Genomic DNA, 27,701 nt, shown 5'->3' with positions numbered 1-27,701 from the left:
TGATCACAAAACAGCAAAGGTAAGACATAACTATCATCATGGCTATGTAAAGTGAAGATGTTTTCTTGCTCTTTCCTGGCTGCTAGTTCAGTGAGTTTTGGTCGTACAGTGATGAGACTTACACCAATGGAATCAGCTTTCATGTGATATGTTGTTTGTGCAGATACAATTACGTAGAAAAGATCGGTTTTGCCAGTTATGTGCTAAAGTAGCCGTTAGCCCCGTTAGCCCATTTTGCTAAGTGTTGATTTAGACTCTTGGTGTTGGACTTCTGTTCCGTGTAGGTAAAATGGTTAATATCGTCTGTTAGCTGAGTTTTTCCCGTTAAGTGGCTATGCATCATTAATAGGTTGTTAAATGTTAAGAAGCCTTGAGACGCTGTTTCTAGCAAGATGTTGCGTCTGCCCCTATGGTCTGCCCCCGGGAGTCTCACAATAATAAGAGCGCTGTTAGGAGAGATGACGAGTGGCATTCACAGTGGCCAATCAGTGGTACTCAAGCCGGATACGTCACACGGGATGAGGGTTCCCAACCAACCAGAATTGTTTAAACTAAGGAAGTAGCGTAATTCATACCGATAGCAGCACCGTTTGTCCAGCGGCTTAACGGTATACCAATACCGTCCAATCAGGTACCGGTACTGACTTAGTACCGGTTCTCGATACCCATCCCTACTTATAACACACTGACCTAAGTGTAAAAGCATTGATACATGATTGAACTAGTTCAATTGCCAATTTCTGATATCAGTAATTAAATTGTTGATATCAGAAATACAATTTGAACTAGTTCAAAATCCGTTTTTGATATCAGGAATTCAATTTCAACTAGTTCAAATTGTATTTCTGATATAAACAATTGGCATTTCGACTAGTTGAAATTGAATTCTTGATATCAGAAATTGGTATGTTTACTAGTTCAAATGTAATTGTAACTAGTAACAAATGAATTACTGATATCAGAAATTGGCATTTGAACTAGTTCAAATTCCAACTCCCATTGAAATGGATGAGAAAAACTATTTAAATCTCACTATTTAAAATCGCATTTCTGATATCAGAAATACACATTACAACTAGTTACAATTGAATTTGTGATATCAAGAATTTGCATTCAAACTAGTTCAAATTCAATTTTTTATATCAGAAATAAACATTATTACTAGTAAGAATTGCATTTTTTATATCAAGAACTCGCATTCTTACTAGTAAGAATTGATTTTTTGATATCCTCCAGAAATGAATAAAAGCTAAATCGGCTTGCCATACGACCCTGCCTCCAGCTGTAATGTCGTCATGTCCCGCCCCCTCCGCTGTGTCCTCCGTGTCGTCACTCGTCAGTCTGGAGGGGGAGGAGAGGAGGAGGACAGGGGGACGGGTTACACCGGTACCTCACATCCCATACCGGATTTACCGGACTCCACCTGTCGCGAGCGCTGTTTTTTCCCTGTCCGTGTCGTAACCGAGTCATAACCGCGCGCGCTGTGAAGCTGTGACACATGACGGCACGAGACACAGGCGCGAGACCTGGCTCTTGTTTATTTTTTTGGGAAAGCAGGGGAAATTAACCGACAGGTGAAATGACCGCTTCGGCTCCCTTCGCCTGCTTCATGTTTTGAATTGTTCCCAAGGACCGAGGAGGAAACGTCGACCATAATTCCGGTGGATGTTTTTATCCGCAGTGCCCCAGCCGAGCAGCCAACCGGGGAGCAGAATGTCAAGACACCAGCAGCAGCAGCAGCAGCTGCAGCAGCAGCAGCAGCGGACGACGTTAAGACTCACTGACAACGTAGTGGAGGTCAAGAGCAAAGTGAGTGGTGGGCTAATGGGGACTCTTCATTACAGCGTTAATGAGAGGACACTGCGCTCACTGACGGTGCACTGACAACACAGATAACCTTCCGCTGTCGTTCAAATAACATAGGGCGACGTGATGTCTCCCCCCTCCGCACTCTCTCCAACACACGAACCGACACTACGTTTAACCGTTTCCCACTGCTAATTCAGGGGGATATTCTATTATGGAGAAGCTATGGGGGGCCTAGGCTACCCGACCCCGGGCCGCTGCTACTTTATTCCGCATCTATTCTGTCTTCCCCCCGGTGTCAAAACACTGACTCTGCTACTCAGCCTCCACAATCTGTTCCTCTCTCTGCTGTTTCCCTCTCTGTCCTTACACTTCCATCCAATTACTGCTCTGTAACAGACTCAAGGATACGCAGTCACCTCAATTAGTAGTAGTATGTTGTTGGAAGATCAGAATCCTTATCAGGTTTATTGTAAAGTAGTTTTACACATAAAAGGAATTTGCTTTGGTGTGTAATGGCGCATACATAAGGCAAGGCATTCACACATACAGTAAAAGAGATTCATATAAAGAAAGGTTCAAATAAAGCTATTATAACAACTATTTAGAAAACATAGATCTACAAATAAAAATACATGTTAACAAGACATACACATAAACAAAAATAATGCATTAAAACAAAGTAAAACAATATTACAACAAGTTATAAGGAAAAATACAATGCTATTACCAGAACAGAAATTAACAGAAATGTGCACCAAAAAAAATACAAACGAAATTGTATCCAATAGAAATGAGTGGTAGCCATGTTATTCGATTAGGCTTATTTCTGTTAGTATTGACTAATTTGTCCACTTATTGAGGACATCTGGCAGCTGTATATTTGTATTATTACAGACAGAGCACTGTGCTGATAGTACTGTGTCAAATAGTTTTGATTTTCATACTATGTCATGATAATAAACACTAAAATCACTACAAGCAACACATATCAGTATATTGATACGGTGGTAATTGTATTTCTTTGCTTGATTTCTGTGCTTGAAGTTCCATAGAGTCTCAACCAAAGACAGCACAGATATTGTGTCCAAACAATAAGACAGTATGTTCCTCTTGTAGAGACTTATACTTAGAGCAATGACAGGATCAAAATACCTATTACATACAAATGCCTTAATAATGTAGCACTGTGAAAAGAAGCCTTCTTCACAGCGAGCCTACTTAAAGTTTCGAGTCAAATATTTCAATGACTTAGGAGCGAGAATAAATATGGTCAACAAATATGCAGTATTTGTAGGTATGGAGTATAGTCCTTTTACTTTTTGGATATAACTTAACAGGTATTTTGAACGCTCCAAATCTGAATGTTAAATATAGCTTCATAACCACTTTGTCATTTCTGGGGTGAAAAATAAAAGCTGAAGGAGGATCCTCATTTGAGCCCCCCCTAATAATGTTCAGAATATGTATTGTTTTGCAGCTTTAGGGCCCTTACGGAGTGCTGCAATTGTTTTGTTAACAGTTTCTTACAGTGAGGAGCATGTACATGAAGAAAAGTGTTGAGAGGCAACCTGTATGACTAGTTGTGTGACTAGATTGTGTGAGAATGATTCGTGGAGCAGTGCTGCTCTCTTGTAGGGAGAGTAGATCCTTTCTCTGTCATTGACATTTACACAGTGTGTTGTTGACATGGCTGAAACCGGAAGTGGTACTGTAGTGAAGCTGTGAGTTTCTCCTGACCTGTGCTCAATCTCTTCTAAAGGATCACAGCTGCATCGTGTATAGACTTTACTGAAATATTGAAAACAAATCACTGATCTGATTCAGATTGTCAATACTTGCTTTATCACCATCTGAGGGAAAGATTTTAGGGTGTGAAGGGAATAACTTTCTCAGTACCAATTCACTATGCATGGGACAAACATGGGTTCACTCAAAGTCCGTAATGACATCTTTAATACCCTATCGTTGATAATCTCATACACAAAAATATCAATTTGAATACTTACAAAACAATAAGATAACTTTGTCTCAGAGTCTCTCTCTCTCTTTTGTCACTTGACTTTCCTGCATCTTTATCAGAAAAAGTATTGACAAAGAAATGTATACAGTACATTACAATAACAGCTAGGAGTTCCTTTAATGAAAGATACATTAAAGTAACTGGAGCAGATTTCAGTGTTAAGCATAATTCATTTTTGCAGGCAATTAAATAATTATAAACGTAATATATATAAATAATATTCTTAAATTGATATTATGCAATGCTACAGGATAAAATGCAGCCCACTACATCATTGTCATTGCTTGTCAGTAAATCCTTTATACTTACCTGTAAATATGTCGTTTTACTTGTTTCTCTCAAGTGGAGTTAAGTGGTGACTATTTTGGTGAATACTTTGGCAAGCCCATTTGTGTTGTAACCTTTTCTAACAGTATCTTGCTGTGGCAGCTGTTCATAGAACACAGGTTGTCATTGAATTTACATAAATATATTAACCTATCATTATGCATTGAGCTAGACAAAAGTATTCCCAGTGTTTTGATTGCTAGTTTCAATCTCCCAACCCTAAACAACATATTTCCTTTGTGGTACAATCACACCTTGTCAAATAATGATGAGCATTTCTTTGCTCTAACATCACATCATTGGATTGGTCTCCAAAGGCCTCTCTCTACTTCAATCACTAAACGCTATGCTTCACTTTTCATTTTAAGGAAAAGTGTCAAAAAACAGATGTTTAGAGATTTAGAAAATACGTTTAGAATGGAGCTGTGTACTTCAATATTCAGAAAATACCTTAAACAAGGCCTTGTACTTTTTTGAAAGAATTGTGCACAAGAATGAATCAGTCATGAGGCATAGTAAATTGTGAAACACAATTTGATGTCAATTGTAGGCTATACATGTGGTACCTGTCCAGCTAGCTCCACAGAACAATAGACATGTCACCACCTGGAAGGACAAACCAGCTTGTGTCTTGTTAACAGCTGTCACAGATGCTTTCCAAATTCACCAAGATGAGCTAAAAACAGGCCTAACCTGACCAGAGTTTAATCATGTTCCTAATAGAGTGGTGCAGGAATGAGTCCTAACACCTGGAAATGAGTTAGCATTGTACCACTTCCTATTCACACGTCTCAAAGTTTTAGATGCCTGAAATAAGGTCTGTGTTTAACACAAGCTTAGCCAGTTGAGCCCCAAGCCTGTTTTTCAGGCCTCAGGCATGAAAATGATATTCCCAGAACAAATGACTATAACTTCACTTCTAAAAGGGGTAAATGAATCATCTTTTTTCTCAAAGCAATGATAAACCTGTGAGTTGGATGTACTCACAGTGCCTCTGATGCCTGAGAAGTACCCGTGTGTGCGCTCAGAGCATGCGCAACTTTAGCCACGCCCCCCAAAAGGCTTGTTTACATCAAGCACGTTGAACGAGGTGGCCACGGCAGTTAGCAGCTAGCAGCTAGGTAGTAATTATGCTAATGTTCACATAAATCGTTATGTACTTTTATATTACGCTGATAACAGGATCTAGTGATATATAAAAGCATTTATTTTAATTGTGTAGCACTCAGTTTATAATTTTGGCAGGACAGTTGAGCACTTTGAAAATGTATTTTCATGCCTCTGTTCAAGGCAGAGTCTTTCTATCTGTATAGCCACTGGTGTAAAGTAACTAAGTTCATAAACTCAACAAGTACTATACTTGGGTAAAATGTTTAGATACTTGTACTTTATTTAAGTGTTTCAATGTTTTGCTACTTTGTTCTTCTTCTCCTCTACAGTTTAGAGGTACATGGTGTACTTTTACTCCACTACATGTATTTAATACCTTTAGTTACTTTACAGATCTGGATGAATGATGTGAAATATAATCAAGTGTTAAATCAGACTTTAGTTCCACCTGGAGTAAATCCACAAGCTACCCTGCAGTATACAAAGTCATTCAAACTAGCTGCACCTTTACCAGCTTTGAGAACACTTTTATGATCAATCATTATAAAACATATCATATATATTATTCTGAAATCTGCACAATGACTACTTTTACTGTCGCTACTTTAACAATATTTTGATGATAATACTTTTCTACTTTTACTTGAGGAACATTTTGAATGCAGGATTTTTACTGTAACAGAGTATTCCTACACTCTGGTACTTCTACTTTTAATCAAGTACAAGATCTGAGTACTTCTACTTTTACTCAAGTACAAGCTCTGAGTACTTCTACTTTAACTCAAGTACAATATCTGAGTACTTCTACTTTTACTCAAGTACAATATCTGAGTACTTCAACTTTTACTCAAGTACAACATCTATACTTATACCACCTCTGTTTATAGCCTATGAAAAAAACTATTAGAAAACGAAGGCTAAAGCTAACGTTAGCAGATAGTGACAATGTATGCTAGCTAGCTAGCTAGCTCAACGATTCCTTAAATAATATTGCGACAGAAATATTTTTCTGTTCACATCACGCTCTGCCGCTCCGACAGGGAGCTCTGCTCTGAACACCCGAACGGTAAGGCGATATGGGTCAGTTCTTATTGTGCATCCATGGGTAAAGGTAAAACACATGTAGTACTGAACACGTAACATGAACGCGCCGGGCGGCGCGGTCCCGTGGGTTAGATGCGCGTTCATAATGCCGAGGAAAATAACTCTCAGAATAACGTTATTAGCACATTTTCCAACTTGAGGACCGAATGTTTTTAATAAGGGCTATACAAACGTTCATACTGGGTAGTTTATTTAGTTTAAAAAAAATTATCCAACGATTTACAGACCACTCTTTCCCCATGTAAGTCAATGGGAAAAAGTGTTTCCGGGCCCAGCAACCTAACGGAAGTGTAGTACCGCCGTTTGGCCACGACGAATATTTTCCTCAGAGTCCGGCGCACATCCTGGGGGCTTGCTGAAAAGGGGTGAAAAGGTTCGCAGGAACTAGGTTCTAGTTCCAGATCTTTTGGTGTGAAAGCAAAATCCCAAGAACTATCGGAACTATTCCTGGTAAAAGTACTCCGGTGTGAAAGCGCCTATTTGTAGGCCTGTCGCGATAAGCAATTAATTGACTTATCATACGATAAATAAAAATGAACTCGATAACTTTTCTGACCTCGATAAATTACCGTTTACATGCGTGTTTGTTTACATAAAGATGTGACCGGCCACTCTACCGGCCCGGCACGCTGTGTCTGCCGACCAGGCGCGCTGTGAGGTAGAAAATAATCCCATTGAAAATAGCTGTCTCTGCGTATCAATATAAAAAACCCAGTTATTTGGAGAAAGTTATCCTAGTTAAATATTTCATCTTGGCGTGGCTTTTTTTTGGCTTTCTCTTATTTGGCATGTGATGTGTTTAGACGGTGTGAGTCAGAGCCCGAAAGCAGGTGTTTGACGCCAAGTGAGAGTTGTCTTTGTTATCCCAGAATGCTTCTCTGAGCTGGGATACATGATAACACTTCCACACATGATGAAGGGTGACGTAGGGATGATGTATTTTTGTAGGACGACCTGGAAGTAAGCAGCGAAAGGGCTCTCTTGAAAAACCTCCAATGGGATTTCTCATTGGGTTTTGTAATTTTGCAGAAAATAACATCTGTGGCATTTATGATACTTACACACTTTGCAGGATCATTTCCACATATAAACGCCACTTTTATGATTTTTTAAGCGTAAATGTAATCACCAGAAGAAGAAGAAAAAAAACATTAGGCTATAAACTACATCAAGGCTGCATGACTTCACATAACCACTGCTAAGATAAAGGTGGCTATAGGTGTGATGACATTTAGTAGTGTTATTTAGCATCTTATTTAGCAGCAACAGCCGCTTTTATGACACACAAGCTTCAGACATTCACTATTGGTGTATTTACTGACATATTTTATATTGTAGATCAGATGTTAAAAGCTCTTCAGTTTGTGTAAACCACATGTTCAGGCATCTAGCCAAAAACATTTAAAAAACACTTTTGACCTTGAGAGGTGGGAACAGAAAGTGGTAAAATGCTAACATATTTTCGGGTCTAAGGACTCATGTCTGCCACACTTCATTACTAAAAAAGTCATCTGAAAGTATGTATCTGACAGTTTTTCCGTCCTGGTAGCTGCTAGATACACATTTAGATCAGTATGTTTACTTTAAAACGGCTTTATCTCTTTTGTCTCAGCTGTCTGTGTATTAAATTACACGTCGATCATCTCCTAAGCTGAGAAACTGCTGAGGGGAAAACACCATCTGATGTTTGTGTTTGTTCTCTTCCTCAGTTTGAAGCAGAGTACCGTCGCTTCGCTCTGAAGAGGAACGGCCCGGGAGGCTTTACAGCGTTTTACCGCCTCCTCCAAACCATCCACCGCATCCCTGGTGTGGACGTGCTGCTGGGCTATGCCGACGTCCAAGGAGACCTCCTTCCAATCAACAATGACGACAACTTCTACAAAGCTGTGTCGTTAGCCAACCCGCTGCTCCGCATCATCATAACCAAGAGAGGTAAGACCATTAGGGAGGGACTGAGGGAGGACATGGAGAAGATATGAATCAGAACCCGGGCATCTCTTTGTATTAACCACTCACTGGAGCTCTCTGAAAATAGATGAGTATTGTTTTAGATGTGTGAGAGCCAGGGGTTTTGCACAGCTGCAGGGAAGGTCCTTGTTCTCCACATCAAACATGTTTTATTCTTTATACACAGCACCACCTGAAGATTCTCCGCCTGCCTGCTTCTCATTTCTGTTTTCATGTAGTTCCTCCTCTTGGTAGGCCATGTTGTGTGATGTTTCTTCCACTTCATTAGACACAGCTGTCTAGGGAAGCAAAGAGCGATTGAAAAGAGACTCTTTTACACATTGCAAACACATCACTTCAGATGATTTCACCGTGTGTCAGAGGTATAAATCCCTACTCTCCTGGGACTTCATTCTCTCCTGGTAGTACTGATGCTACCCTCTGTCTCGGTGGGTCGCACCAGGACATGCTTTCTTTGGTACAGCATCACCAGTGGTGGAAAGTAACTAAGTAATTCCATTTTCACTACACTTTAAACACCTACTACACTAATGACATAGTTGACAGAATGTGATCTTTTTCAGTCACAGTAGAGGCACAACATTCAATTATGAACCTGAAAAGTATCCTTTTCAATTCCATATTAAAAACATTTGTCCATGATTTTTAACCATTTCCACTCAAATACAGCTAGCTTCTGTTTTTTAAATCGACGTGTATGTCCAGTCCACAAATTGTCTTTATCCGTTTGAGTTTAAACGAGCTGGGTATACTTTTAATTACTTTTAACAGTTCAGCCCAGTGGAATTGAAAAAGCAGAAAATAATTGTACTTATCCGATCAATCCCTGGTTTATAAATCTACTTATACCACCAAGGAAAGAGTAAAGTGGCATTTGACTTTAATGTTAAAAGTTATTCTGTCTCTGCAGGGTCACTTCTATATAACCAATCTTATTTTAAAATGAGCACCATGTACATAATCTGTTGCAGATATGGTACAAATATAATCTTATTCACATGGAGACGTTAAGGTAGTTTTAAATAATCATAATGTCAGCTGAACATATTATTTAATACTTGGACATACTGTGCGTTGGATTAGATAAAGAGTTCATATCTAGCTGAATAAGTGCACATGCTATTATGTATTATCTGTGTGATAATTATACTGATGTATACTGACACTCTGTTGTGGGAGAGTGCTCCCTCTCTTGCTGTGTCTGTATCTTGCATAATTCACAATGTTATGATGCTAATCTCCTGATTAGCAAGGCGCTATTGTTGCCACAGAATCACAGCTGCTAGTTTAATAAGATTAACTCAGTGGTCAGGGAGAGGGAAGGAGAGGAAGAGAGCTAGGGAAAGTGAGATATTTAATACACAGAGGACTGAGAGAACAAGAAGAAATACATTTATATATTTTTTAACATTGTGTAAAGCAGGGTGATTTATTTCATTTGCTAACCCAAGACTCATACCAGAGACGAACCTTTCAGGAGTTCATCAAATCCATTTCTTAAACACACTCACACATGTTGCATTGGGAGAAATGGGGTCATTTCATCTCCAGTGTGCATTAGCCTGCACGTCATTAGTGAGGATTAGGCCAACTAAAAATCTACCCACCCAATCAGGTAATCTTTCACCCCCGAAGTGTAATCCTGTTTATACGACACGTCCACGTGAACATAGACACTCTAACAGCTGATAGAGTTCAGGCGCAGGCTGTTCTCTCTTGGTTTGGGATGTTCAGGCTACAGGAAGACACTGATAGAGTGAACAGGTTGTGCTATATTTAGAACCATCAATTATTTTAGTCTTAGGGACGCTGTGGCTCAGTGGATAGTATGCTGGACTTCGAATCAGGGGATAGCAAGTTTGAGTCCCACTGCAGTCAGCATGTCGTTGTGTCCCTGAGACACTTCACCCCAAACTGCTCCTGTGGGGATTGTCCACAGTACTGAATGTAAGTAAGTCGCTTTGGATAAAAGCGTCTAACAAATGACATGTAATGTAATGTAATCTTAGCAAGATAGAGGGTCACTGAAGTGGCTTATTGTAGTTTTAACTTCCGACACACATTTCCCAAAAAGCACGGATGGAGAAGTTGTTTAATATAGCCAAGAAAATTATTTATTTAACAATAAACTCTGGTTAACTCAAAATATTGTGTAAAATAATGTGTATAGTTGTGCATATAATAATTCAACCAATAGTATATTGGTTGAATTATTATATGCACAACTATACACATTATTTGAAACATTATTTTTACAATAGATTGCATTTACTAATTAAGTAATATTTTGAGTAAAACTGTAAAACTGTAGTTTTCTCACCAGCTAACTCGAGGACACCTGTCTATTTAAAAATCACACTCACACAAAACAGGTTGATCGCTAATTCACAAAAAAGGTGTCTATCATCTAAATATATTTACATAAATAGCTTAACACTTCTAAATAATATATATCAATAAATTAAATCATTATAAATCATATGTTCAACTATAACTTAAAGTATATATTTTTAGATCAAAATAATACATGGCGCTAAAAGTCACTATTGCACTGAATTATGTCGGGTTGTGAGTGTGTGTTTATGTACGTCCTCACAACATGCTGTGGGACCACGGTCCTCACAATTACAGCAAAGTGTGTACAGTATGTGTGTGTGTGCTAGTGTATGTGTGTGTTTGTTTGAGTGAGAGTGGAAGAAGCCCATATGCCATAAGCCATTATCCGCTGAGTGGGATCATATTACTTTAAAAGACTTCATCAATCATATCAGCTCCACACACTGACACCACTGTGTGTGAGTGTGTGTTTGTATGTGTTTCATGAGGTCTGAAAGCATTACATAGAGGAGGTTGATGGTCTGATACAGTAAATGAATTATGCCTTTCTGCATCAGTAATGCAGCGATAGCCCAGGGAACAGTCTCATCCTGTGTGAATGAAAGAGGTAACCATGGTAACTGTTTGAATTAATACAACGGTGGTGGTTTTTCACGTATTGTAGTACTGTAGTACTATTACCATGGCTAACACTATAGAAGTACTACATTGTAAGCTGTGGTAACGATGATGTGTTATCCTTACAGCTGTAGCCATAGTAACATTCCAACAAGAGTAGTACAGTGGTAGTTTTGCACAAACTATCCATAGCCACAGATATTCATTAAAGAGGCCCTATTATGCTCTTTGGGTTTCTATTGGCTAGCGCTCCAACAAATGTTACATGATAGGCTAAGTGGTTGACCAATCACAACAGAGCCGGCCAGCTAACCAATCAGAGCAGACTGGGCTCTGGTTTCAGACAGAGGGTGAAAAGAGGTGCTGCAGCACAGGCAGTATGAGAGAAATAAAGAGCTTTTTGAACATTAGCGCATGGAGACATGTCACAGTAGAGGAACAAAATACTAATATGAAGCTGAAAAGTAGCTCTTTAAAAACATGTTGTACATTAGGTGCAACTTTCCTAATAACTGCCTTAAAGCAAGAAATATGACATCACTTAAAATGTATAAAATGATTAGGGCTGAGGCAGTGAACATGGAAATATTTCAAGTTAAACGATTATCCTGGATACCTCCTTATAGTCTATTTGTAATGTTAGGGACTAAAGAGGGATCTGCATTTCCATAACTGTTGCCGTAATGTTTAATGAAATAATCCATGATATGCCGTGGCTGGTAGAGTATTATTAGTGGGTAGCCTACAGTTCCCAGCATGTGGAGGGTGTGGAAATGAGCAGGTGGAGGGAGGGAAGGGAAAACAGAGTAAGGGATGAAAACAAATTGGGGCCTTATCTTCTCCCTGCCAGAGGCTGCCACAGAAATGACTTTCCAGAAATAAACACACACAATACTGCCCCAGTTGCAGACAGGCTTGGTTCTATAGAATGTTCTCGCTGTGAGTGGCAAAGCTCCTCCAGTCCTGTGAAATCTCAGAGCTGCGGATGGAGCTGGCTTTAGACGTCTGAAGATATCTGTGTGTAACATGATGAGAGGAGGAGGAAATGAAATATGAAAGCACAGGCAGCGAGATGCAGGGATGTAGAGAAGGTGAGAGAGTGTGAAACAGAGAGCTGCAGAAGAAGAGGCTTCCTGTCAGCCTTCTGTCCTGATACCCCCCCCCCCCCCCCCCGTCGCAGTCTCTAATCGAAATGACTCATTTGGAATGAATCTATCCTGTAGGACTTGTAACATAAGGAAGACAGTCAATGTTGTTGGTGGGGCTCTGTCACTGCTGGCACAACAAGTGCACACTGCTCACTGGAAAAAGACAGGAAGTAGAGGATCTGATGCTAAGAAACCTTACTATTTTACTCCAAATAAGGCAAATTGTGTACAAAGTGCAAATGTTTTGGTACAATACAGCTACAATACATCATAATCAAACTATCGTGTTCTGAAAACTCAACAAGTAACACTTTATTTGTGACATCAATGCTAATGAATAAGGGGACTAAATTATTAATAATGCATTTAAAGATAGGAATAATACCTGATTGGGCTGCAGGAACAATTATTTTCTTGATTAGTAGAGTAATCGTTTAGGCTATAAGCAGGACTGTGCGGTCCATCGGCTACCATCAGCTAATAGCTAACAGCTAAGGCTAAACATCTCTTCTCTAGCCAATTTCAACACAAATGTGATGATCATATTGTAGCATTATTAATGATTCACTCAAACAGAGGTTGCTGACGAAATCTCATGGTCAGGAATGAAAGATTTGAACAGTTTGATTTGAACTAGCAATGTTGTGGTATGGAGAGGACAGGATGTTTAGATGTTGTTCTGTGTCATATGACCTTTGCAAAACAATAATTGCATGTTTAACTAAACCTGTAAAACTGGTTTAGTATATTCTAATTTAGTGGGCTCCAATCCAACTTGGCATCTTGTCAGTGCGTTGGCAGAAAAACAATGTGTGTGCAAATGATTAAATGAGATATATCCTTTACTCTCTATCAAATGACACTTTGTGATCTTCATTTACTTAATGTATTACCTGCTTCACTATAAACAATCCAAATGGGCCGCCAGATAGCTCACCTGGTAGAGCTGGATGCCTATGTACTAGGGAAGTGGTTTTCAACCCTTTTTGAGCCATGGTACATTTTGTACATTAAGAATCCCAAACAGTTGTAGCCTATATGAGTTCAGCGGCTAAGGAACTAGCTTTGAGAGCTCTCTCACTGGTGTGCCACGAGTCCACGACACAGTGGCTGGAAATCACTGCACTAGGGTTCAGTTCCCACTGATTCAATTCCAACTTGGGGGCCAGGTACGCCTGTCATCTCCCCTTCAAATCTGTTTTTATAATAAAGGCATTGTGGGTCCAGAACAAATCTTTAAAACATTGTACTGTAGCACAATGAACCAGGCTGATGGGGCTTTATAAAATGATGTCAACCGGCAGGAACAAAAATACAATATGATATCTTAAAGAGAAGTGTGGAATTGTATTTCCCAGTTGTTGTTTTTTGTTGTTGTTGTTTTTGTTGGTGACTAGATGGTAAGGATTAATAGCTCAAAGCCTCACAGCATGATGTGTGCACTTTAGGTCATGTCGTGCCCTGTCTGTGTCTCTCTGTTTTACACAAGCCCATTGTAGACCCTCACAGTATTCAGCCATATGGCAGCCTACTGGCTCCAGATGGTGGGCACTACAGGGTGAGGCTACTGTTACACACACACACACACACACACACACACACACACACACACACACACACACACACACACACACACACACACACACACACACACACACACACACACACACACACACACACACACACACACTCGTATATGATGCATTTGGGACAGACATACATGATCCAAATTAATATTTTATGAATGATTATCTATTAGTCTGCACCCATTGTTACAGTCAGTCACTAAATCACTCTCTAAGCTGCAGGAGCCTGTCTAACTACATTCATTCTTACTTTTATACAGATCAGCTGGCCACTATAAAGCTTACGTTTCATTTAAGTTATTCCCATACCCTGTTCTTTAATAAATTGCAGTGTAATGTATTGTCACAATGTAAAATCCAGTAAGACTGACAGTGAGCACAGTCACAGGCTGCGTGTGTCAGACAGATATAGGTCAGACCGTCTGTCAGTGTATAATCCAGGCAGTAGTTATTATTGTTAGTACTTATTTATTGTTCTCAGTGTCTGCCAGGGAAGAATGGCCTTCATACCAATAAACCAAGCTCCAACAGTTATAACATAGAAACATCTCATTATGTTTTCTTTAATATCCTTTGACGCTGGGACTTTAGGCTTATTTAACAAAGAGCTTATTTATATTTTGAATATATATTATTATTATTCCTTTTTGCTGTCCACAGTGCGTCAATATACTACTGAATGTGTATTCACACATGCATAAACACACTTTCTAATGTGTGTTACCTTATTTCGGTTGTACATTGTCAGCATTCATTAGCTATCCCCCTAATCTAACCACCAACTACAACTTCATGAATTTTCATCTTACTATAACATTTGAATAATATGTAGGTTTAAAATGAACACCAGCACAATCTCTTCTCTTCAAACTCAGGTTAAACATCATTGATTCACTTAGAGATGGAACAACACACACATCAAATCTATAAACATACAATATCAAGTTTCACCTAAGCCCACATGGAGCGTCTTGTGCTGGCAGACTGCGTTCACATGGGAAGACCCTAACCCAACATTTACAGTTATTCTCTATCCATTCACTGGCAACACCTTATACAGTAGTGCGGTGTAGGATTGTATCCAATAGAGTTGTGCAGTGTTAGTGTATTTCTATTTTTGTGATACATAGAAGCTTCAGATATTCACCAGTGGGATATTACTGACGTTGTATATGACAAAACGTAGTAATCTCTAAAGCTTGTGTTAAACACGGACCATTTCTCAGTCATTTATCCAAAACACATTCAAAAAGACACTACCTTCACATAATGTCATTGTGTTTCCTTGTTTAAGTTCTCGCCAGAATACATTTGCAAGATTAGAGTTTAACACAGTAAAACCATTATAATTGACCTTCGATTTTCTCTCAATAGAGCTTTAATACATCATAAGATAACATAGAACCTCATTTTGGCTCTGTTGACTGTGCTGTCCATGGGCTGCTAATAGCTAACAGCTAACAGCTAAGCCTAAACATCATTGTAGGCTGACCCCAACAGTTAGCATCACAAGGGCTCCCTTCGATTTTTGACCAATGTGATTTTTCCATTGGAATTTTGGAATATTGCAAAACACGTATTCATCATTTTTAGTAGTCATATTTTTAGTCATGTTTTTATGACACATAGAGCTTCAGACATTCACCAGTGGGGTATTTACTGATGCATTTTATGTTGTTAAATAAAATGTGAAAATCACTTCAGCTTGTGTTAACCACAGATCTTATGTCATGTATTTCACCAAAAACATCTTTAAAAAACATTGACTTAAGGGGAGGGAACAGGAAGTGCTTAAATGCTGACTTATTTCTGGGTTTTATAAATCCTCCTCCACTCTATTTGGCGCGAGTTGGGTTTATAGTGGAAGTTGCTAGTCAATCATCAGGTGGACACAAAGAGGCAAACAAGCATCCATCCTTTTTGTGTGTGTGTGTGTTTGTGTGTGAGAGATGGGGCTTAGCAGTGTCTGTGCCTTGAGGCTTCAGTCTGGCTCTTTCTACCTAGGATCTGTCTGTCAGGAAATACACACACTCTAAATGGAGACAGTGTGTGTCAGAGATGTGTGTGCATTGCTCTTACACTGCTATCCGTTGGTCGATACTGCTTCTGTGAGAGTGACCTAATGAACACACACACACACACACACACACACACACACACACACACACAGGCAGTGAGAGAAACAGTGTGTGTGACAGAAAGAATGCTGTATGAGGAATGCAGCAGCTCAGGTATTTGTCTCCAGCAGAGAGGCTGTCTTCACTTTGTTCCTGTGTGTCTGTGTGTGTGACGTGCTTTTTCTTGCCCTTTCTTATATATTTGCCCGTTTATTGTTAAGAGCAGTTTCATTATTGTACATGTACTTTGAGCAAGCCATGCTGCCTCTGAGTGAGTAAAGAGTAATTATAGCAGGTGTGTTTACCACAACCACTAACACACTTAACAGCTTTCTTATGCTTAAAGGTAATCCCGCTGTGATTGCAGTTACACTGAACCCTTTTAGCACTCTGTTTATATGAACAGACAGATGCAAACACACTCCTTTACTCCGATGTATAGCCTATTAGTGCACAGCCTAATGTCCACTCCCTTTGTTAGCCATACATGAATTTAGGTCTTAATACAACTGTTTTCATTTAAAGGATTCTGCATGCTCCTTAAGTCAGAACAACAATACACACCTGAAGGTATATATGTTTTGCCCATAGTTAACAAAAATAAATAAAAGTATTGCTCCTTGATCCCCAACTACCCCTCTTCTAACACCGCTATGTGTGACTGGGCCTCGCTAATGCTAATTTGTTGTGTCTGCAGCTCGTTGCTGTTCTGTGAGCTTATGGTATATTCTCTTTGTCGGAGATCTCCTTCATATCGCTCTTCAGTTTGTCTTTAAATGTGGATACCTGGTATCATAGCTTATTGCTAAAGGTGGCTAGCCCGACACGTAGCGTTTCTGCGTTATCCTGTAGCTCAAGTTTAGCCGTTAGCTCTTTCTAGTGTTCGCTAGCATCGGAGAGTTCTTCTATTTCAGGCTGTTCTCCCGCGTTTACTTACTTCTTCTTTCAAATGTTTCCCCCTCTCATAGCTTACTTTCTTTGTTGACTAGTTGAATTGTGTGGGTTTATTTGAACTCACCATCATACCTGAAGTCTTCCCCTATAGTTCAAAGAAAATTAAAACAATGCATCATGCACCTGTAAACTATTTATGGCAGTGATATATTTGTTATAAATGTCCTCTGTAATGAAAAAGGACGTTGACATAAGAAGCTTAGCAAACAAGAGCCGCTGAAATATTAATAATGTCCTTTTATTAGCATCGTCGTGGCAGTCTAGCCAGGAAAACATGATCATTAGTAGGTCCGTGACGGAATGACAGTGGCTGTTACGGTGTGCAGGAAGCAGGACCCAAATGCAGATTAGAGTAACAATAATTCCTTTATTTCAAGGCTAGATATAGGCTACACAAAGACAGCACGGAACACTCACCGATGAACTGGTCATAACACAAGACAACCCGACAAAGAGAGACAGAAAACCCAGAACTTAAATACACCCAGGACTAATCACATAAACACGAGACAGGTGAGGAGGGAGGAGAAAACACAGAGGTACCAGGTGAACACAATCGGGTAATCGGGGAGGGAAACAGACAGAAAGCAAACAGGCAGGAAACGGGGGTGAACACTTTACAAAATAAAACAGGAAACCCAAAGATAGAAAAAGACAAGAAAAACACCAACACAGACAGATCCTAACAGACAGGAAGTTGGGAGGCATGTCATTATATAGAATGTGGTCGTACAGGTGCTGCTGAAGGAATGTGGTTTAGTTTTGGTGACGTACTATAGTTAGGTGTCATTATAGATTTAAAACACACTACACACACTCTTCAAAGTATAGGTTTTCTCATTGAACACTTTAACTGTAAGTGGTGATTACAGAGAAACGTTTTGATTGTTGACATAAAGCCTCCTCCAATGGCTGGGTAGCAGAAGCCCGGATATACGCCGTGTTTTAAACTGATGTCGAGTCGATCCTGGATGTTCCCTGTCTCACAGCAGTCTGCTTCCTTTCAATGAACACTGACTCACTAACAGCTCCATCAGTGCTCTTCATGAGCAGAAACTCAGCACCCTGCACTTTTGGTCACACCCCGATCAATGACATCACAGCAGGTCCTCTCCCTCCGCCGGCACAGGCAGATTTTATTCAAATAGTTTGCAAAGGCTGGTATGCAGGCTATTAAATGACAGGTTGGTTTGTTTGCCTCTGGATTCATAGCAACACCACAACACACAGTTGCCTGTCTGCATGCCTAGTTAGACTTTGCATGCCCTATATTGATCTTGCAATGCCACAACAATTACAATGCGTCAGACTGTGGATTTCTAATAGTTCATAAGTACAGTGATAGAAACATATAATTACCAGTTGCGACACTGCTTCTGTTTTTTCAGCTTGTGAGTGTGTGTGTCATCATGACTACAGGTGCTCTTGGAGACACCTTCTGTAGAGTTGGTTTCAGTACTTTGACAGGTGCTTTTTACCCCCGTACATCTTGCATGAAGATGGGCTTTGGTTGATCGGATTGCAATGGAATAGGGCTTCCGTCATGAAAGAACAGGTATTGATGACGGGTTTTAAACAAAATCCAGAGTTGATCAGGGACACATTGTGAAAACATTGAACATGTATAACAAGTGTTAATGCAAATGTGTTTTCAACCCTGGGTTCCTTTGTTTTGAGCTTTGGTAGCATCAGAAAATAATCAGCAAGACCAAGAGCAAGAGCATGGTCAACCCTGCGCTCTTCATCCCTCTGTGTGTGTGTCAGACTGCGAGTATAGAAACATTTATGATCCCTCTACCCCTAAACAATGTCTCTGCGTGTTACGCCCCCCCCCCCCTCTTTGTTGGTGATGCAGCTTCCAATCAGCTCTTTTGGATAGATCAATCAGATATAATTTCAATCTCAATATGAAAACTGGAGACACATATTAGCACCAGGAATATGTAATCAGGTTGAATAATATCGAAATAGAAAAGAGATTAATTTGAATCCGACTGTATATTAATTCCCAGTCTGTCTTTTTGTGGATACATTTTGTCACCAAGTTAGCTTCACAACCAGGCAAGCTACAGTCACAGCACGTAATACAGTAGGTGTGGAGTTGAAATTGAAGTTAAGGCAAAGTTTGACTATGGGTGTAAACCTGAGCAAGGACTCTGGAAGTAGAGATGGAGGAAGTGGGGGAGGGGGAATAGGCCTACTTTATGCCCCTGGCCAGATTTGACATCGAGGCTGATCCCATCACAGGGTGGTCTCTAATAGAACAAATGTTTTGTGAAGCCGTATAAATGACCGTCTGACAGTCAAAAACTGGCAAAAGTGTTCTGTGTCCTGACTGTCTGCTGAGGCATGGTTTGTCAGACGTTATAGGTTTCAGCCACACTTCAGGTTTGATCAAAGCTTCAGTGGCGTATGGGGGGAGATAGTAACCCCTGTCTGTGGTCAGATGGTGTTTGATCTCCTGGATCTTTCTTGATTGATTTAGGATCATGTGGGGGTTGTGATCGGGCCAGCACTGCTATTAGAGAAAGATTAGAAGGATTGACATGTGCAGAAAGCAGTTACAAAGCATGTGCAGAGATTAGTTTCCACAACAGCAACATGTAACTAACATTTGTTCCACCACAAGTATCAGTTACTATGTATCAGCTCTCTGCCAGAGAGCTTCAGCAAGCATTTAGGAGTATAATTAAAAACCTGTCACTCTGTCAAGTGATGGGGATGGATCATTGTCTTCGGAAAAAGGGAACATTTGTGATTCGTATCCTGCCTCCTCATAAAAATCTGATTTTAAACCCCATGTTTAAACCTTATACGTGTACGACAACATATCACTGGATGATAGGTTCACATCTGATACCCAGTAACTCCTAACCCTTTCAATCCGACCCCCTATCATCCCTGTCAGTTCAGCACAGAGATGCTTCATGGTGCTCAGATTACAATTAAGGCTGCCATTCATAGGGTTCCCCACTAGGGCTGTTTTTGTCCCGAAAAACGGATATCCGAATAACGAAATTGAAACCCGAATAGTACTCCAACGAACGGATATTCGGGTACAGCCCTATTCCCCACTGGTAATAATCCAGAGTGTGTATGCGTGCACACACTCCGACAGGCAGCTGATACCTCAGAGATGGAGGCCAAAAAAGAATCATCAGCTGCTGAACAGCGATGGGATTATAGATGAGATTAAACGTTTAATCTGAGTCTGAACCCTCCACAGCTTGCTCAGGCACAAATATTTCTAGAAATCTTCTACAATCCTTTGCTATTAATCTTTAATCAATCTGGCGAGTTAGTACGACTACAGTAAAACCTCAGCATGAGGATGGGACAGTAGTTTCATAGAACAATACACAAATTATATTGTAATATTGTTGTGGAATTGTAAAAAATATTAGCGTCAATTACTTAGGTAGAAGAGTTTAATGTTGCCTCCCCCCGTGATATTATACATTGCATAGTTTTCTGGCACTAAGTCAGACTTCAACTACAGCCCCCTTTATCAATAACCCCCCTGTTTCATAAGGTGTTATACCCCACCATTAGGCGGCTCTAAGAGGCTAACAAAGTTCCACCAGAAACACATATATATATATACGTATATCAAATATACCATGATAAAGGAAACACATACAGCCGTGACAAAGGATAAACTCATGTTTTAGTAGGACCTGTTTTCTGATCTGCTCATGTTTTCATTCGCTGTTAATGCAAGATCAATACTCCTATACTGTTGTTATCTGTCTTGATCAATTCTGCAAAAGAACATCAAATTAGGGTGTATTGCAAAGTAGCTTTAAACATACGAGGAGTTTGCCTGGGTTAAAGTGCATACATAAACACAGCAACAAGAACTAGAAAGAAAAAAAAGAACAATTATAAAAACTATAATACTAAAAAATAAATGTTACTAAAAAATGTTGGAAGAAATATAGATACACTAAAAATATACAAATATATAAAAAATATACAAATATATAAAATATATGCGAATAGGACAGATGACTATGAAAAGTACAATGTGCAGTGCAACATCATTTAAAGTGGAAAAGACTTACTCTATCAATTCAGCTCTAATTTGATGTTTTTACAGAAAGACTTTTCTCTTAACAAATGATGACAATAGTTTTCAGTGTAGCTTTTGTTTCTTCTACTTAAATACTATCAATCAGTCTCAACACGTCACATTAAAAACCTCAGTGGCTTTTCATCTGAACCAGAGAGGAAAGGATTACTCTGCTGAAGGAAGTATAAGCGTTACTGACGGAGAGAAACAGAGCAGCTGGAGGAAATTAGAGAATAGAAACTGGATCTAAGCTAAAAAGAGAAAGTGCTGTGGAAGTGTTCATCGTACAAAATGTACAGTTTTCCTCAAAAATAAATGTTTTTTTAACCTTATCAGCCATTATATAAATACGATCTTATATTTAAGAATATATGGTATATCACCATAGGTTATTGGGATTTTACCTGGAATATGGCTGTAAGGGAAACTTCTGTGTAGCAATGCAGTGGGAGTCACCGACTCAGGAAGGAGACACGGGAAGAGCAGGAGCTTTGATGTCAAACACTGATGGTTTATTTGGAGTTTCGGCCGGAGGATTCCCATCACAAGTCACAGCAGCCACGGTCTGACTGCACGGGAGAGTTGCCACGTCAATTCTAGAGCGCCTCTCTCTCGTTAGCCCAACTGGTTTCACAGAGAGTAATCAACATATTTTGATAAGATAGCTTAGACAGTTGGGCACACTGAGTTACTTGCGTCCGTCACTTATGGCCTCGAAGATTTCATACCTTGGAGTCCACAAACACCGAAAAGGAAGTGTCCCAGTGCACCCACAACAATAAACCATCTGTGACCTAGTGTTGCCCGGTCATAGAATGGGAACAACAACATTATGGCTGAAGCAGCCTATCTCCTTAAAGGAGATAACAGACGTCAGGGTTGGTCATGCACGTCATATCTTGGAGTCTAGGACAATTATTTCCCTAACGGTGGCTATTAATAAATTAGTCCTCAATTTATTAAACGTAATCAACAAATGATTCTTGAAACAATCAGAGCAATGCTGCTTATAATAATAGTAGTGTTTGAATTACTAGTTGTTCCTCGTGTAGTTTTATTGTAGTTATTAGTGTAGATCAAGTCTTAGAAGTAACACTTTTTACTTCTAAAAGTTAATTTTTTTTTTCTTGTAACTACTGTAGTGTACACCTCCATTGGACTCCTTTGTTTACTTCAGTAACATAGTGACATCACTATGTAACACTTACGCTTCTATTTGCAAGCGCTTTAACACATTGTACGGGGGCGGGACATCTCTAGCGGTTGACCAATCACAACAGAGCCGGCCAGCTAACCAATCAGAGCAGACTGGGCTCTGGTTTCAGACAGAGGGTGAAAAGAGGTGCTGCAGCACAGGCAGTATGAGAAAAGTAAAGAGCTTTTTGAACATTAAAGCATGGAGACATGTAGAGACACTACATACTGATATGAACCTGAAAATGAGCAGAATAGGGCCTACTTCAACTTTAAGGAGTTGGAGTAGTGAAATTGGTTGTAGAAAAAATAAGTCAGGGATATTCATTTATTATTCCATCTTTCTTGTAATCTAATATGTTTCTGGTGCTCTTGCAAAGTGCGAGACATGTAAAAATAAACAAAAGAATGGAAGAGGAAATAGATATGTGCACATGGTGAGATAAGGACATTATGTGAACATATAAATATCCCCTTGCACGTACGGTCCAGATATGAAATTTGACCCAAAATAATAATTGTGTTAATCTCCCTCCACATAAAAATTGAAGGAAAAATATTGAAAAGTACTGTTCTACTTCATTAGATTATGAAGATAAACCTGCTCTGATGTGTGTGAATAACCTTCAGCAGTCTCCTCATCTACACACACCTCTATATTCCACACTGACTGATCACTTCTGAGACTGAGCTTTAGGCTTCAGTTGATAGAAGTTTGTCAGGTTTCATTTCTCAGACAGTATTATATCCTGGATCCAAAAAGCTGGTCTACACATCTTCTGTCACAGCCTGAAAACCCACCTGTTACCACGGCACCTTGGCTAAAAACGAAAACCTTTGGCTTATTGAAAGCTATGTACTTGCAGGATTCTTGCTTAAACCTACAATATAAATAATCATGTGTTCTCTCCCTCTCTTTGTTTGTCCCTTGCAGAGGATGAACCCATAGTTTTTGCCACCAACTCCCTCCAGAGGCGTAAAAAGGGTCTGGGCCTAACCGGCCTGCGCTCCAGCGGCTTCGACTCCACGCGCTCCAAGAACAAACCGGGCCTGATGATCGGCCTGCCTCAGAACTTCAGACAGATCTCGTCAATCATCGATGTTGACATCTTACCTGAGACACACCGGCGCGTACGACTCCACAAGCACGGCACCCACAAACCCCTGGGCTTCTACATCCGGGACGGAGTGAGCGTGAGGGTGACACAACAGGGCGTAGAGAAGGTGAGAGAAAATGTTCAGGATTAAAGGTCTTTGATTCATATTAGTTATAAGATTTTCATGTTTTCTTCTAAGACATAAAATAATGTGAAAAAGTTCAGTGAACGTGTGAAATGTTTACATGTTTTAAAAACAGACGTTCTAACAAGTGGCTAAATGAGACTGTGTGAGTCACATGATTGTTATGTAGTTTGTTTATAGCCTAACATTAGCTACGTACTTTTGGCAATCCCATTAATGCTTCAACTTTGTAACAGTTCAAACAAAATGTGTTTGCCACAGATCTTATTTTCTACAATATGCCAAAATCCTAGATATAGAGAGATGGGTACCACTTTACAATAAGACTACCCTTATAAAGGATTCATAAAGGGTTTATAATTAGATTATGAATTAGGTTGTAAACACTTTATTAATCATTAAGAACCATTTATAAACCACTTCTAACATAGTTTTCATACGTCAACACAGGCTCACTATTTGGCAAGCTGACTAAGCCTTATATTGGCTACTTAGCGAGAATCAACTCAGTGAGCAACAGATACCAAGGATGCTGGCTGATGAAGAAGACAAAGTAAACTAGCCAATATAAGACTGAGCTGTACAGATACATGTGGGCTCACTATTTGGCAAGCAACCGGTCAGTTGCCCTGTTTATCTCATGTCTTGTAAAAGCTTATTAATGATTTGTAAAGTGTTCACAACCTAATTAATAAATGAATTACAAAATATTCGTAAACCGTTTATAAGGGTAGTCTTATTGTAAAGTGGTACCGAGAGATGTATACCTGCAACATTGAGGTTTTTTTCTCCGTCCTCCTGTAGGTCCCAGGGGTGTTCATTTCTCGTCTGGTACGTGGGGGGCTCGCAGAATGCACAGGGCTGCTGGGAGTCAATGACGAGATACTCGAGGTCAACGGCATCGATGTAGCTGGGAAATCCTTAGATCAGGTACATTTAAAATGTGTTGGATTGAAGGTGCAGTTTATTTGTTACCGTGAAACAGACTGCAAATACCTTTCCTAGGGCTATTTGCCTTGGCGCTTTGGAAAGGTGTCTTTGTTTTTAAATTAGTTAGGGTTAGGGGTGGCTGTTACAAGCTAAAAACGACAAATGCTTTGATTTCAGGTTACAGACATGATGGTGGCCAACAGTCACAACCTCATAGTGACCGTCAAACCGGCCAACCAGAAGAACAACGTGGTGCATCGTGGGAGTAGAACCTCAATGGGCAACTCTGGTTCTGTGGGCTCAGCTGGATCTGCCGGCTCCGCTCTGTCACATGACTCACCAAGCCCCGCCTCCCAGAGCAACCCCATCACAGCGAGGTATGGCATTGAGAGGACCCCTCACTCATATTTCATGTTGAATGTCTGCATTTTGTTCATGATCACTTGACACATTGCGCACATTTTTCTGCTTTGATGTCGGCTATGTTCCCATCATTTTCAAAAAACGCATGAACATCTGTTGAGAAGGTAGTTCAAAATGTGTTAGCATTAGACCTTACATATTTATAAGTAACTTTTAAGGTGGTTCAACTAAAACTGTTTGGTGTATAACAAACAAACAATATTAATCATGGTTTGGTTTCATTGGCTCGGTCTTCTCCAGTGTAAAGTCAACTTTGTAACCTACAATTGAACAACAACTAAATACATTTTTTACATACAGGCACAAATATATATACATTAAGTAGAAAAAGACACAGATATTTCTCTCAGGAGGTGGTGGAGACCTAAAAGACAATATTTGGACTCATAAAAACAAAAGTCTAAATGTAATCCTTATTTTTTGCCCTCTGGTTTTTTGCAACCACAGCAACAGCATCGCCGAGGGCGACAGTGATGACGACGATGACGAAGGCGACCTCATCCTAGAGAATGACAGCCTGACACTGTACGACTCCAGCCGGGTAACCAACAGCAACAACACTAACCTCAACAGAGACTCACCTAGCAACAGGCCCTTCCCACAGAGCGTCTCATTGCCCAATAGCGTTGGGGCTTCCCTGAGCGACAGCTCCGTCTTGATGTCCAATCACAACGGAAACCCCGCCCACACATCTAGTAGCAGTCAGGAGAGCATGCGAGAGGACGGCAACATAATAACACTGTAACCATGGCAAAACTGAACGCTACATTAACAGTCAGGACTATGAGGGGCTGTAACCATGACAACTACAGATGGCTGTGCTCCAGTCAGACTCAGCAGGACAGACGGCTCTGCCACACGTTGCCGGGGTTACTGTCAGGTTCATCATTTATTGATTAAATGCTAACGTGTATGAACTGATCACTGTAGACTTATAGAGAGCAACATGATTGAACATTGAAATGCTCCTGTAAAAGCCATACGTCAGTTTGATGTCTTAAAGAAATCATGTCATATCCAAAATTGCTTGTGAAGTACTCGATCTGAAACATCACCATCCACTGCAGGATGTCTGACTCGTTCACCATGAAGAGAACATTATGAAGTTAACCATGAAGGGCTCTTTTTGCTTGTCAGCACAACGACCAGTGCAAGCAGCGCTCGGACAGTTTGTGTTTCCTGTCGGCTGCCAATCTGGGGTGTCATTGACATGAGCAAAATACATATTTGCAGCAATTGCACAACAATAATGGAGTTATAATTAAAAAATGTAACAACCACTTGCTTTTTCAACATTGTAAAATGAAAGTTTAATGTGGATAAAGCAGGAGCATTGATCTAGAAATGAAAACACTGTAAGTCTCTTTCTTCTTCAGTATGTGCTGTTCATAGCTGTTTTATACTGTGCACAAGGTTTCTTCTTCGGGTCTTTAAATCCCTGCAGACACCTGAAGGCAGCACGACTCATGTTGATAGATCTGCAGCCTCTACAGCTGTTTGAGGCAATGATGTGATTGGCTGAGAGCGTATTTATTAAGTGCATATTAAGAGAATATCATCCCACCCTTACATTTATATTCCACTACAGACTGCGCCTACATGAAGCAGAGGTGGAGACGCCACACACTGACCTGCAGCTCTGCACTGGTTGTTGCAATTGTAATATTAAAATAGCGCCCAAGTTGTATTATAAAACATTAAAACAACAAAATATATTGAAGACAAATTCAATGGGTTGAACGTTTTTAAAAAGGGATTTGATGATATTTGCAATACTTTAAAAATGTAGATTTTGTATAAACTAAATCAGTCCAATCAGTCATTAGTTTCAAGGCTTTTCATATACTTTAAAAATAAATGTATACAAAAAATTAACATAAAACAACATTATTTAATAAGGTTGGTCAGTTCTTCGATATTGATTGGCTAAGATTTTTCTCTTTGCAAATATGGGAAAGCAATCACTGTGAATCACATTTATCATTATTCAGATTTACAAATCATCTCGTCAACAGTTGTTCTGATAGGATGTGCATAAGATGGAAAAGATTGTTAAATGGAGGGTGTAGAAACACAGTTAATATTCTTTATGGACACACACACTGTTAACTGTGTGTGTGTGCATGAGGCCTTGTCTTTGTAGCTGGAGCTCTGGGGATATTGCCTTACAGTCAGAAATGTGGGCAAACAGCTCTTTCTGCTTCACATTCTGCCTCCAATGACCGCAACATGTTTTCGTCTGACTGTCAAACTGAGTCATTGTCATGGTTTTGTTTATGAAATAAAATCAGCTATATGATGCAACAGAGGCTCATTCTCTCTGTCAACACGCTACTACTGTTTTATCCTTTAGTTTATCACCCATCAGAATAAGAATCACAATAACCTGGTTGAAATACTATACAGAGTGTGCTTGTGTTTAGTGACCTCTGACAGTAGAAATGCTCTTTAACTGACCCCGCTCAGAACAGCCCTGGTGCCCTGGGGGGGCTGCAGGAAACCACGTTTGTTTTCTCTCTTGAGCGCAAGTCAAGTAAAACGTTGACATTGAAGCCATTAACAACTATCGAGAGAACTAAGACTTACTTCAAAGCAATCTTTGTTGTTAGTAGTTGTAATTATAATGACAGGTTAGCTGCCTTCTTCAGTGATGGTTGTTCCCTCTTGTTCCAGAAATAATTGACCAATCAGGGCTTGGTAGGCGGGATCACAAATGTGTACATAATCGTCTACATAGAGTGG

At 39.8% G+C, this 27,701-nt stretch overlaps 1 protein-coding gene across 3 annotated transcripts; it reads left to right on the top strand.

Moving 5' to 3' along the window:
* On the top strand, positions 1 to 27,263 carry pard6a (par-6 family cell polarity regulator alpha). Of its 3 annotated transcripts, none has more exons than XM_034196841.1 (7): positions 1 to 19; positions 1,682 to 1,809; positions 8,080 to 8,302; positions 23,299 to 23,588; positions 24,411 to 24,536; positions 24,714 to 24,913; positions 25,407 to 25,704. In XM_034196841.1, the coding sequence occupies exons 2-7, from the start codon at positions 1,714 to 1,716 to the stop codon at positions 25,702 to 25,704; spliced, it is 1,233 nt and encodes a 410-aa protein (XP_034052732.1). In that variant the 5' UTR covers positions 1 to 19; positions 1,682 to 1,713. The 3 variants fall into 3 exon arrangements, with proteins under 3 accessions (XP_034052732.1, XP_034052731.1, XP_034052728.1); XM_034196840.1 differs by lacking the exon at positions 1 to 19 and adding an exon at positions 1,375 to 1,574; XM_034196837.1 differs by lacking the exon at positions 1 to 19 and having other exon boundaries at positions 1,666 to 1,809; positions 25,407 to 27,263.
* Positions 27,264 to 27,701: the final 438 nt, after the last annotated feature.

This window comes from Gymnodraco acuticeps, unplaced genomic scaffold, assembly GCF_902827175.1.
Source record: "Gymnodraco acuticeps unplaced genomic scaffold, fGymAcu1.1, whole genome shotgun sequence".
NCBI lineage: Eukaryota > Metazoa > Chordata > Actinopteri > Perciformes > Bathydraconidae > Gymnodraco > Gymnodraco acuticeps.
Note: the sequence above shows the minus strand (reverse complement) of the source record. Positions and strands in the feature narration are given on the sequence as shown.